Source organism: Schistocerca nitens, chromosome 5 (genome assembly GCF_023898315.1).
Source record: "Schistocerca nitens isolate TAMUIC-IGC-003100 chromosome 5, iqSchNite1.1, whole genome shotgun sequence".
Lineage (NCBI taxonomy): Eukaryota > Metazoa > Arthropoda > Insecta > Orthoptera > Acrididae > Schistocerca > Schistocerca nitens.
Window position 1 is genome coordinate 256,540,800 of NC_064618.1, and position 13,514 is coordinate 256,554,313.

Genomic DNA, 13,514 nt, shown 5'->3' on the forward strand with positions numbered 1-13,514 from the left:
CCATGTGATGATGCATTACAAGCCAAAGATCTGCACTAAAAATTAATAGTCTTTATCGGTGCCAATTAGAATAAGGATAAATGAGGAAGGACCTTGTAGTGATGGTATGTTGTTTGGAACTAATAACTGTTGATAATTATCAGTCTACTACTAGAGCATTCGAAACATCACAGTGCCTTTTCGAAGATATTCATCTTCCTATTGGAAGCACAAAATTATTATGTTACATTTTCAGTGTTTGGGAAATGTTTCAGAAAATAGAGTTTTCATCTTCGTTTAACAGAAGGACAGTAACATTGATAATCCATCTCAAACGTGCATCTGTATACAGTGGAGTAAGTAGAGGAAATGAATGTCCAGTGTTTGATATGCAGTAAATCATGGTGGAGGTTCTTGTTGAGGTTTGTATGCGTTGGTCGCTCACAGGAACTGGCACTATTGGCAGCCATTGCCGAGTGGTGAGTCATGCTGCAGAGCAGACTGGTGTGGTAAGAGTAGATCTGACATGGGTTCAATACCATTTATGGGCAAGTAAGTCACTGAGTGGACCTTTGATGGTAAGTGTCAGTATCAGGTATATACAGCATCCCACTAGGAGAAATTTGGTGCAGTCTACACGTGTTTCTGAGCATTTGTTGAGCGACAACGGCTTGATCATGCTGATCTTTATGCCTCTGGTTGGACGGGTAGATCAGAAAGGCAGCCTTTTCCTGGTTCCACTGATGCCACCCCCAAGCTTAGCCATGGCTTTATCTTGCAGGCAGCAGAACACCCTACTGACAAAGTGCCTGGTGGGTTGCGAATGTATTTAGAATTGCAGGAAGTTGGGGTGGAGTTAGCTGTGGCTTTGGTGCAGCTCATACGGGTCCTCGCCAGGTCACCTACAGGAAATTCTTGCCGTCACGAGCCTGCAGTTCGACTGTGGTGGTGGGCCTGGTAGGTGGGGAGTGCAGCTTGAGCCATTTGTGGCTGGGGTGTAGCTGCTGGTGCTGCACGTACTGGCCCTTGCCCAGAACACCTACAGATAGGAGCTGGCGCTCTCTCCAGCCTGCTGTTCAACGCTGGCGGAGCGCCTGTTTGGCGGCGATCGCAGCTCGAGCCGCAGGTGGTTGGGGTAGTGCTGGTTGTGGCGGTGGTGCTGCACGTACAGGCCCTTGCCCGGGCCGTCCGAGGTGAGCGTGGGCGCGGCGGCGCCCTTGTACCGAGCTGCCCGCTGCGCGCACAGGCCGTGCCGGCTGAGCAGCAGCAGCAGGTCGCGCCGGTACTGCCGTGACAGCAGCGCGTACAGCACGGGGTTGGCACACGCGTTCAGCGGGTAGAAGCACACCAGCAGCACCTGCACACCATACCTAGCTAAGCATCCACAGTGCCAACTAATACCAGCTTCCTCTGTTCTCAGCATAAAGACAATGTATTACTACATAGTTCGTATACGTGTAAAATATAAAAGTTGAGTTTTTCATGTTTCCAGAATTTATGTACAATTTTTCTCGTAAACCAGTCTTTATAGAGTTGTCGCTACTTTGCTGTAGCTAGCAACACAGGAAAAATTTGGTCTCACAGGCAGACTGTGACACAGACATTAAACTGAGAGAATGTAACATGACCACAAGGTTCAATACTGGGTCCATTATTGTTCTTGAGGTACAAATTATCTTCCAATGAATTTGAAGGATGATTCGACACTTATCAGGGGTGCAATCTAAATAAAACTGATACTACCACACTCAGGTGATACCTACAAATGGTTCACAACTAACAAACACTTAAATCTCAATGCCACAAAAAATTATATTATGTGATTCAAACAAGTAATTAGGACCTTTAAGTACCAGAAGTGGAGCTGATGGTCGTACACTGAATGAAACACACCGTGCAAAATTCTTTGGAGTCAATTTGAATAACATGTTAATATAGAATGGTCAAGAAATTAACCAATAAAGACATTCAGTTCGAAATGTTCTGCCCTTAGAACATCTCCTAACCTTATGACCTAAACATAAGAGTATTGACTCATTTCACTCATTTTTCTCTCTCTTGTTTTATACAATTAAGTTGTGGGATATCGACCTAAAGTGTATGGAGCGTTGCTTTAGCAGAAGCCATCATTAAAAATATTGTGGAAAGCAGGTAACCATCGGTCACGCAGAAGGCTTCTGAAGGAAGTTGAAATTCTCCCACTCGTCTTCCAATACAGTTTCTTCCTAATGATTTTGGTTGCTGACGAGGGAAGTCAGTTTCACCTGAACTGTGAATTCCACTTTCGCAATAGAAGACTGGAAAATTTTTTTAATGTAAACTTTGGTTCCTTGTATAGGTACAAAACGCACATATAATCTGGTGGAAAGATATTAAGCTATCCACCATAAAGCAAGACACTGGGAAACCTTACAACTTTAACAAAATTAAAAACATATATTTCTACAAATTATCTGAATACTTAGATTCAAAGATTAAAAATTAATTTGCATAACTGGTAGTAACATAATATTAACAGGAATCTGTATTTATAGATTTAGGTAATAATGTTGTTTCAAAAATACTATTGCAATCAAATAGACCCTAAGCTACCAACAGCAGATTAACAACAGGTATATTTAGTGGCTGAGGAAACAGTAGCATTCTTTAATGCAGTAGCTTTCATTCCACTACTACAGATTATAATTTAGCTGGCATAAGAGTCAATAGTAGTAAGCAGTATAGTGATAGCTTACTATAAGCACAGTATACATGTAATCTTTCAATGATTGCTTTGTAATTTGTTGTATAAAGTGCGCTAACGGCATAGGACGCTGAGTGATTACTGTAAAGGGCAATGAGATCCTGCATACTAATATGAGACAGCGTTATCAGTGTCTGCCAGATGGTAGAATCGTGAAGTATTCATATTTGTGGGACTTTCGGATATTAACGCAAGCAGACCGGGCACAGCGAAATTCATCTAAGAAACATTCTTCAAAATTCAAGCGACTAGCGTCAAAAGAGCCAAAAGAAGGGGCTAGACGTATCGTCATGAATCGTACAGGGAAAACGATCGACGAGGCTGTGTTGTCTGTCCTTGAGAAAGGCTGAAACAAATGGTTCAAATGGCTCAGAGCACTAATGGACTAAACATCTGAGGTCGTCAGTCCCCTAGAACTTAAAACTACTTAAACCTAAGTAACCTAAGGAAATCACACATATCCATGCCTGAGGCAGGATTCGAACCTGCGATCGTAGCGGTTGCCCGGTTTGGGACTGAAGTGCCTAGAACCGCTGGGCCACAGCGGCCGGCAAAGGCTTAAACATTGCCCTAACACCAACAGTACTACCTGTCACAGAAATCATCAGCGGAGTGGGACAAGTTCCCCCCACTTTAGAACCCGATGCACCAGAGGAAATACGGCAGGAAACGTGTCGCGCTCTCGCCACGACTGCGCCCCAGAGTCGTAACATCTCCACACAGTAACGAGCCACACTGAGTTCTCTGCGTGACGATCTCGACATTGTCTTCCTCCGAACGGATAAGGGCAACATAAACGTTTTAATAGAAATCGCAGACTACAAAGAGAAAACGTACAAACTCGTAGACGACGTGGTTTACAAGAAGATGACGTCAGATCCAACCAGTCGAATACAGCTCAAGACGACTGAACTTCCTCGAACTACCTTTACAGCAGACGCAGCCACGAAACTTCGGCCACGATCTGCCGTACCACTTAAGCTCTATTGGCTTCTATAGCTGCACAAAGAGGGCATATTTCACAACCCAACAGTCTATACAATAGGAGCGCCACCATACTAACTCGCGAAACAGTTGACGTTAGTTTTGAGTTTCGTTGGTTGGCAAATGTGGATACCAGATCAAGAGCTCGGCTCAGTTCGTGGGACGTCTATGGAAACTCAGATTGGCCAGCTCAGATCTCATGGACAGTTTCGACGTTTGGGTCACTTTTCACCAAAGCTTCACTCAAGGAGCCGCTGGAACTTATCGGAAAGAAATTTGGGCCCTCATTCAGCAAACTTTTCAATTACGTGCTCATGTCTACATATTTTCTTTTTGACAGACATTTCTACGAACAGATAGATGGCGTAGCTAAGGGTATTCCTCTGTCACCTGTGGTTGCCAATATGTACTAGGAAGACATTGACGAAAAGGTAGTAGATTCATCACCATTAAAACAGAGAGTTATTTACAGAAATGTTGACGACGAGTTCGTCATTTGGTTTCACGAAAATGATGAGCTACAAGTTTTCTTGCAACACATGCAGTCTACCCACAACCAAATTCAGTTCACCATGAAGGTGGAGCAAGATGGTCAGCTATCGTTCTTAGATGTTCTGGCACGAAGAAAACCGGACGAGACATCGGGACACAGCGTCTATCGGATTAGTAGTTTCATACCTCCAGCTGTTATCACCCGTCACAAAAGGAAGGAGTGCCAAACAAGCCGGTCCAAACAGCTTGTGTGACCTCTGGCGAAGAAAGCCTAAAACCGGAACTGGACCACCACAACGAAGTGTTCCAGAAAACAGCCTTTAACGGCCGCCAAATTCGACGCGAGTTCAAGCAAAAGACCAAATCACAGCCAACACCCGATGAAGACCAACCGGAAAACATAACCTCCATTCCAGACGTGGGGAACGTATCTGGTACCCTCGGTAGAATTTTACAACGACAAAACAACAAATGTATGTACCGTCCGCCGTCAAAGACTAAATTTCGTTTAGGGCAGTAAAAGACGACTAGGACTCTGGAAATCTGGAATGTATTAGATACCATGCCAGTGTGCGAATGCATTGCAGGGTAAACGATTCGCTCAATTGAGGAAAGGTGTGTGAAACACAAGATCCACATCCATCTCCAGCAGCCTACAATGTGAGCATTTCCTGAACATTATCTCGAAACAAACCACAAAACGAAATACAAGGACACAAAAATTCTGCTCAACACATCCCATTATTGGGACAGTGCGCTTACGGAGGCTATAGAAATCGGGCTACATGAGAATCTAGTCGACAAGGACAATGTATTTCGACTGTGTCAAGCGTAGTTTCCGGCACTGAAAATTCTCCAAACGCAACGGAAACTGAACAACGAGCACAAGAAGGCGGAGTGCAGACACAGGTCCGCAAGTCGACTCCCGAGCGCCAGTTACTCCCACCACAGCGGCCAGCACACCGCGCAGTCTATACACGAAGTCAGTGGAGGAAGGAGGCGGCTGGTGTATCTATCGCACTCACAGGACCAGGATGTCAGCCAGCAAGAGTAACCTGATGATGATGGCACGTTACACCGTCGAAATTCGTTCTACAAGGATAAATCAATCCGGCTACATGCCCAAGAGGCCTTCAAACATCATATTCAACGGTTAAAACTACCAACACGCAAGGGAGTTAATGATTAGTGCAAAACGACCTCGGCTGTGTTATTGTACATTTATTGCGTTACTACCGGTTTGATTCGTAGAACATTTTCAGGTGGCCAAACTGTGCTAAAGTCATGACACAAATGATCTGGAAGTCGTATGTAATATTAAAGACCAAATCCAAAAACAATTATCATAAACATTTTCCGACCACCTGGCGGGAGAAAGGCGCTGCATAGTGCATAAAGTACACCTTTGAAAGTATTTTAAGTGTATGCAGTAGAATTCGCTGTACGCAGTATGCCGTGCCTGCTCGCCATACTTCCGGCAGACGGCAGGCGGAACTTTCATGATCACTGTTTTTGTATTTGGTGTTTAACGTCACATACGACAACCAGACCATCTGCGTCATGGATTTATCACGTCAGTTTGAAGATGTTCTACGAACGAAACCGGCGGTAACCCAATAAATGTGTAATAATACAGATGAGGTGGTTTTCATAATTCATTAACAGTAGTGTCAGATGTGATGCTCAGCATGACCAAGATTAATGAAGGAAATGAATTGGAATTTCAGAACACTATTAAATGCGTAAGAGAATGAATATAGGGGTACAATGATTACATAAATATTCAGGAGGAAGGAAACGTAGATCAGAAGAATTATCGATTGGAATGAACAGCTTCCTACGACGAAATGTGGGTTTATGAGATAAATCTAAATCGATGAATGTTAATAAGAGATTATCGGATAGAGATCAGATTTATGTTAGATGATGGAGAAGACTCCTCTGAAAGTATTTAAAATGTTCTACAGAACTTTGTTATGTAAAAGAGATTGTAAAAGATGTTGAGTATGACAAATGTGCAGGTAAGATTACGACATGAAGACAAACTATGTGAAATCACTGTGAAAGCTGTCAGTAGATAACAGGCAGAGCGATAGTGTCTTGGATGCCGTTAGTATGCCTCTACGTGATATACACCCTTTACTGATTAATTTACTAAATTATCTCACAAAAACAACGCACAGTTCATCGTAGTGTGGTAATTGTGGGCACCGGGAAAATGAAATTCCTTAGGCAGATGTATTGGTGCTTCCACATGAGTAATTTTCGCTTCTGCTTATTTCAAGTAAGTCACTATGGGTCATTAACGCGACAACTTACTTCGTCGAAGATCAGTGATCGGATTCCGCATTGTCCATTGATAGTTCAGCAGTGTCGAATCATACTAATCCGTTGAAGTTAAAAAGGGGCCAAACAAGGAATAACTGCAACGGATATCAACTAAGGAACTACCACTTTCTGGTTGGCTGTCAACCGTCAAAACCTACGAAAACGCAACAGCCATTGAGGAACTTAGCCAGATCGACTGATACTTCACCATATAAGAACAGATGTTTAGACAAATAGGCAAAACAACTGTTTAAACACTAGACAGCAGAGATACAAAAAGCATTTGCTCGACACATTCTGTAGGAACTGAAAGCGATATGATGAACAATAAGAAGAACGTGCACATGACAGTTTTTTCATAATTCCGAGAAGGGATTCTTCTGGGAATTTTCACGAGGAATGAAAATGTACTGTTTCATTTAGACGCTCAGAGGAAAAGGTGGACGAAGTGGAGACATGCGAAACTCCCTCATCGAAAGAAACTGCTACGTATATCACAACGCAACAAACTGATTATATTCTTTTGGGACCACACGAAGGAACTTTTCAGAGCCTGTCTCGAAAGGGCAACTGCTGTTGTCAAAATATGACATTGATTGTGGGACAAGATGTATCGTGTCTTCTATATAAGATTAAATTTCCTTCACTTCACGTCTATGGTCAAACATTTTTTGTCATCAGACTAGCGGTTTCGGTCTATAATGACAATCTGCAGCAAAATATGAGAAAAAACTTAAATACACTAGCTGATTGTCTATAGCTTAAAACAATAAAGTAGACCATAATGAAACATACTACAGACATATGTGGATTTGTGCGCTTTAAGTTTCATAAAAACATGTCCTAATATACTGGAGCTATAGTGGCATAGTCAAATGTTAAACACAAAATCAACACCAGCTTCGTCAAATATACACAAATAACAGTATATTCAAGAGTAATCTTGTCAGCAGCACTACCGTTCAGAACAAACTGCCGTACTGTAGCCACAATATGTGTGTGTGGCAAGTCCACCACATGTCACTACAGTCGACATACACATCTTCTTCAATGATTAATTGAACATAATAAAGTAAAGGGGGATACAATCGGTAAAGTCTGTAACGGGCTTAGAAGGTGTGAAAGGCATTACAGTAATAAAAAACGATGAAATAAAACACGACAAAACTTAGACTGTTGAAAAGCGGAAAAGTTAACACACAGTAATTGACATTCGCTGAAGTGTGAATATTATAGATAATGACATAAATAATAAACAGCTTTAAGAGTGCACAAAATAATATAAAAACTATAAAACAAAAAGCTAAATAAGCCACAATGAAAGAAAACTGACTGCCGCACATCATCAGTGCCCTCACTAACGCCAGACTGCCGCATTGGCGAGAAGTTGTAAGAAAAGAATGATAAAACTCCGTACCAGTGCATGAACAATATTATCACGTTCATGAAGTATATTATGTAAACAGAGAAGGATCAAGAAAACATGATAGTTATGCGCACAATGTAAGAAAACAGAGTAAATATGTAAGGCACTCTATACTAAGGGAAACTATCAACAACCTATATAAAACAGAGGCGTGCAGTGGTTGTTTATGTCCTCCTTTTTTATGGCCTTATGTGTAACATTTTATTCTAGTATTAGTTGTCATACCACTCGGCTGAAGAACGGCGGATTGTGCCGCTGACAGCCCTCCCCTGCTCATATGGAGCAGGGAAATGAAATCACAATAAATAAAAAAAGATGATTGTCAGATAAAACAAAATAGGTATTGAGCTGCCAGTTAAGAAGCTCTGGGTTCTTTCCGTTGTGGTCTATAAACTTCGAGCTTCGTTAACAAGTGAAAAGCGTGGCCTCCTTCCATTCTGTGGAGAATACGCATACTGTTCTCGATGTTCCCTATAGAATGACCAGCTTCAGATAAATGCTGTCTCAAAGGTGTTCTGTTGAGTGGCTTTGAATGTTCTCTAAACTTTAAGTTAAAAGAACGGCCCGTTTGACTGATAAAATATTTGTCACAGGTACAGTAATCAATCCTGTATACTCCAGAACCATCAAATTTGTCATAAGTCCTTTTCATTTTGTTATACTCGCAGTTTTAAGGTGTTGTTAACCTGAAAGTCATATCTGACATCAGATTTCCCATGACATTTTTCTATTTGCTGGGACATAAGGGAACGAGAAAGTAGAGTGAAGGTAGCAAAGCACAAGAGTCAGTGTTGCAAACATGACGGATTAATAATTTCGAACCCACTGAGAGTGATCATGTTTTAGCTCAGTATTTTACACTACATAAAATTTTGAACTAACAGATTATGAGTTGGTGGGCAAGAATGAGTCGGAAAATGCACCAGATGTATACTAAACAGGATTATGGATCCAAAATCAATAATTAATTGCATTGAATGAGTAAAACTCCTTAATCCTGTGCAGAGCCACAAAATCACTTGAGAACCTGTCACTTCAGAATAGCCCAGAAGGATGAAACTAGTTGCAAACAAACAGAATTATTACTTCAAAATTGGAATATGTCACCTTCCTTTCCATAATAAAGTTTTAAAGTTTTCGGATGGCGTAGAGTGAGAGAAAACAACCACAGAGAGTTTCAGCCACAGAAAATTTGGTGCTCAAAGCAACTTCTCCCATGCACCTCTGAGACAAGGGAGCTAGTGGCATATGGGACCTCAACCTCTCTCTGATCTCGAACGACCGAAGCTCGCGAATAGCCGTCCACTAATTGCGAAGTTTAAGTGACCTCCCTAGAACTGTTTTGGACATTGCACGAGACCGAGGAAAAGTTTGTAACGTCCCAACTTCACTTTCTGCACGGCAGGACTTGCATAGAGGCAGACTTTCGGAAGTAGCCATCGATCATTTATAATGTGTGTGGTGAATTGTGGGACAGTACAACTCACTGGCAGCACAACATCTACAGCCAGCGTGACAATAAAACTTCAGTTGATTAATTGTTGAGTTAGGCTGAAGAAGTTTGGTTGATACTCTGATGACTTGTACTCTGGTTCAAGTTGAGCGATCATATGTGCGGAACTAGATCCAAGATTCAGAAAATGCATTTACCTTGTACTACTGTAATGGGCCGTACCTTCTCGTTGATATACGATTATATTACATCCAGTGTCTGATGGCGACACGTTACAGTTGTCAAGTGTCAATGAGTATCAATGGTGTGACGTACGGTCACGTAGGAGGCTAGTGACTGTAGCTGAGCAGGCTAGGTCGCATGAAAAGTCATGCAACAGGTGAAGAATGTTCAAACAAATTTCGGGCTTTCAGCCGGTCGTCGTTCAACACCTCGCACAAAGTTTTCGACGTATGCGCAGAATAGTTACAGCGCGCTATATATTGCGGAACGGACGACGTTTTCGCTCCCACCCCTGTCCACAGCCGCACCTGTACTCCCACATCCTACCCGCTCTCCATCTCTCCAAATTCCATACCCTTGCCCAGGGTGGCTTCCGCCAACTCCCCCTCCCTGAAGATGCCCTCATCCCCTCCATCTACCCCTCCTACCAACTTTGATCCACCCCTTCCTCCCACTGTGTTTTTCCTCCAGGGCACCCTCTTTCCCTTCTCTCCTCCTCTCTTCGTCCCTCCCTCCCCTCCCCCCCTGGGCTTCCACAACCCCCCCTGCCCTCTCCCCCACCCTTCTCCTCTCCCACTGGCATCAACCCCCTCCCCCTCCTACCCTCACCTCTTCCCTCTGGCAGGCCCCCAGCTGTTTTGTGTGAACAGTGTGTCTTCGTGCACCGGAGATCGTCGCCGCAGTGGTCGTGTTTGTCGTCCCGTCAGTGCATCAGTGTCTCTTCGTCCGAGCTCCTCCGTTCGCTTGTGACATACTGTATTCTCCGTTGTGTGCAGTGTTGAACGATTTTTTTATCAGAGTAGTGCGTCAGTGAACGACTTCCTTTCTTTTATTATGTTTGTCTCCCGGTTCTGCCCTCCATGTATGTTTGTTTTTCTGTATTCCTATTGTACTGTATGTCTTTTCCATGGCCGAAGAGCGGGATAAATAGGTCGCTGCCGGCCTACCTTGTTCGTAAGGAATCAAAATGGCAATACAGAAAATAAAAAAATAAAAAAAACTTTTCCGCCAGTCTGCGACAGCTCACGTGAAGGTGTCTGGCAGGTGCCCAGTTGAAATATCGTGCAAGGTATTGAACGACTACTGGCTGCAAGCCCGAAATTTATTTGAACAGTCAATTCGCCGGGAAAATTTTAAAATTCACATCAGGTGAAGAATGATTTTGTTGACGATAAAGTATCTTTGTTTGTGTGTGTGTGTGAAATCTTATGGGACTTAAATGCTAAGGTCATCAGTCCCTAAGCTTACACACTACTTAACCTAAACTATCCTAAAGACAAACACACACACCTATGTCCGAGGGAGGACTCGAACCTCCGCCGGGACCAGCCGCCCTAGACCGCTCGGCTAATCCCGCGCGGCACGATAAAGTATGCATTACGTGTTTCGGAGTTATTTCCATCTTCAGGAATCCAAATTCAAAGGTAGCACGAGGAAAAAATCATTACCAGTTTTGTGCGTAACATGAGATGAAAGGCTGCTCTCAAGACGTCGACCCATCTTACTGAGCTGTTTCCAAGAGACAACTGCCACATGCACACTATTTCGCCGTTCTGAGTTACCTCGGTGTTAAGGGGGGTAGGACGTCAAACGGGCCGACTTGGAGCAGGAGAGGCACCACAGGACATTTTAATTTCCACTGTCTATACTTTTAAAAGTAAATTCATAAAACTTTGTCAGCATGACTAGGAAGGATTCAGGATTCACACTTGTAGCAGCGGAAGTTCAAAAATATATCAAATTAATTTTTTTACATGTGAAATTTCATCATTTTTTCACTTACTGTTGGCTACATTTGTTGCTATAGGTACACTTTTCTTCATAATTGAGAGAGACTGTCAGATGAATTTTACACAGCATACAAACCATACTTAAGGTGTCTGAAAGTCTAGAAACTGTTTAATTTATGAAAAAATGAATGAGCTGTTACGTTTTAATCTTAATGTTTAGAAAAAAATCAAATTTTGTAGTTAATTATCTCAATGTTTACCACAGTTTTTAATAGATTTGGAAAATTCTACAGTTTCATACACCTGTAAGTATGGTTTGTATGCTGTGCAAAATTCATCAAAGAATCTCCCTTACTTGTGAAGGAAAATGTACCTATAGCAACAATTGCAGCCAATAGTAGGAGAAAAAATTATGAAATTTCATATCTAAAAAAACTTTATTTGGTTATGTTTTTGCACTTCCACTGCTATGAGTGTGAATCCTGAATCCTTCCTGGTCATGCTGACAAAGTTTTATGAATTTATTTGTAAAAGTATAGACAGTATAAAATAAAATGTCCTGTGGTGCCTCTCCTGCTCCAAGTCAGCCCGTTTGACGTCCTGCCCCCCCTTAAGAGGGTCACTTGACGCGTGGTGTCATTTATTTAGCATATATAGCAGTCGAAAGCGACAAGTGAGCTCTTCTAGGCGTTGAGCAACATTTTGTGCATTAGCAAGGGTCCAGTGCACAAACGCAATGCTCGTGTGCTACGACCGAGCCACAGTGGACCGTGCTCCCCGGCCACGCTGCTCACCTTGGTGCGCGGGACGTCGATGAGCGGCTGGCCGGCGAGCGCGGTGAGCCCGAAGAAGGCGATGGGCGCCCAGCAGGCGAAGTCGGTGAAGACGAGCAGCGCCATGCGCTTGGCGACGGTGGCGTCGGAGCGCGCCACGGCGCCCTGGCCGTCGCCGCGCACCACGCAGTACATGCGCGCGTAGCACGCGCTCACCGCGCAGAACGCCAGCACGCTGAACGTCAGCAGCGACAGCAGGTAGGCGCTGTCCACCGCCGTCCGAGACTCCAGCGGCAGGCACAGGCTGTGGGGAGCAACAGCTGCGCTGTATCTCGCAGTTGCGACACTGGCCGAAGCAAAATAATGAGCTGCGACACGCATTATCTGATCAAAAGTATTCTACTTAAGTTGCCACATAAAATCGCGCAGTAGGCCTGAACAGTTATTCTAGTGACATGGCATCTAGTGATCCATTCTACATTACATACGGACCTCCTGGTACTTGAGGAGAATTGTGCCACTGCAGGAGGACCTGCCAGTACAAAGGGAGCCTGGCAGTGTCGAGTTGTCAGTGGAGAACCAGTACAGGCTGAGTGGGTCGGTCGGGACAGCTCAGTCCTTCGAAGGTCACTGACAAGAAAAACTCATCTACATCTACATCTACATGATTACTCTGCAATTCACATTTAAGTGCTTGGCAAAGGGTTCATCGAACCACAATCATACTATCTCTCTACCATTCCACTCCCGAACAGCGCGCGGGAAAAACGGAACACCTAAACCTTTCTGTTCGAGCTCTGATTTCTCTTATTTTATTTTGATGATCATTCCTACCTATGTAGGTTGGGCTCAACAAAATATTTTCGCATTCGGAAGAAAAAGTTGGTGACTGAAATTTCGAAAATAGATCTCGCCACGACGAAAAACGCCTTTGCTTTAATGACTTCCATCCCAACTCGCGTATCATTTCTGCCACACTCTCTTCCCTATTACGTGATAATACAAAACGAGCTGCCCTTTTTTGCACCCTTTCGATGTCATCCGTCAATCCCACCTGGTAAGGATCCCACACCGCGCAGCAATATTCTAACAGAGGACGAACGAGTGTAGTGTAAGCTGTCTCTTTAGTGGACTTGTTGCATCTTCTAAGTGTCCTGCCAATGAAACGCAACCTTTGGCTCGCCTTCCCCACAATATTATCTATGTGGTCTTTCCAACTGACGTTGTTCGTAATTTTAACACCCAGGTACTTAGTTGAATTGACAGCCTTGAGAATTGTACTATTTATCGAGTAATCGAATTCCAACGGATTTCTTTTGGAACTCATGTGGATCACCTCACACTTTTCGTTATTTAGCGTCAACTGCCACCTGCCACACCATAC

The 13,514-nt window shown here is 43.4% G+C and overlaps 1 protein-coding gene across 1 annotated transcript in view; it reads right to left on the reverse strand.

Annotated features, from left to right (window-relative positions):
- Positions 1–1,018: 1,018 nt before the first annotated feature.
- LOC126260373 (lutropin-choriogonadotropic hormone receptor-like) overlaps positions 1,019–13,514 on the reverse strand; it is a 341,279-nt gene continuing 328,783 nt past the window's right edge. Inside the window, exons 13-14 of the mRNA XM_049957702.1 lie at positions 12,152–12,434; positions 1,019–1,336 (exon numbers count right to left, since the gene is read on the reverse strand). Of these exons, the coding sequence (XP_049813659.1) occupies positions 1,019–1,336; positions 12,152–12,434 (601 nt within the window). The remainder of the gene's footprint in view (positions 1,337–12,151; positions 12,435–13,514) is intronic.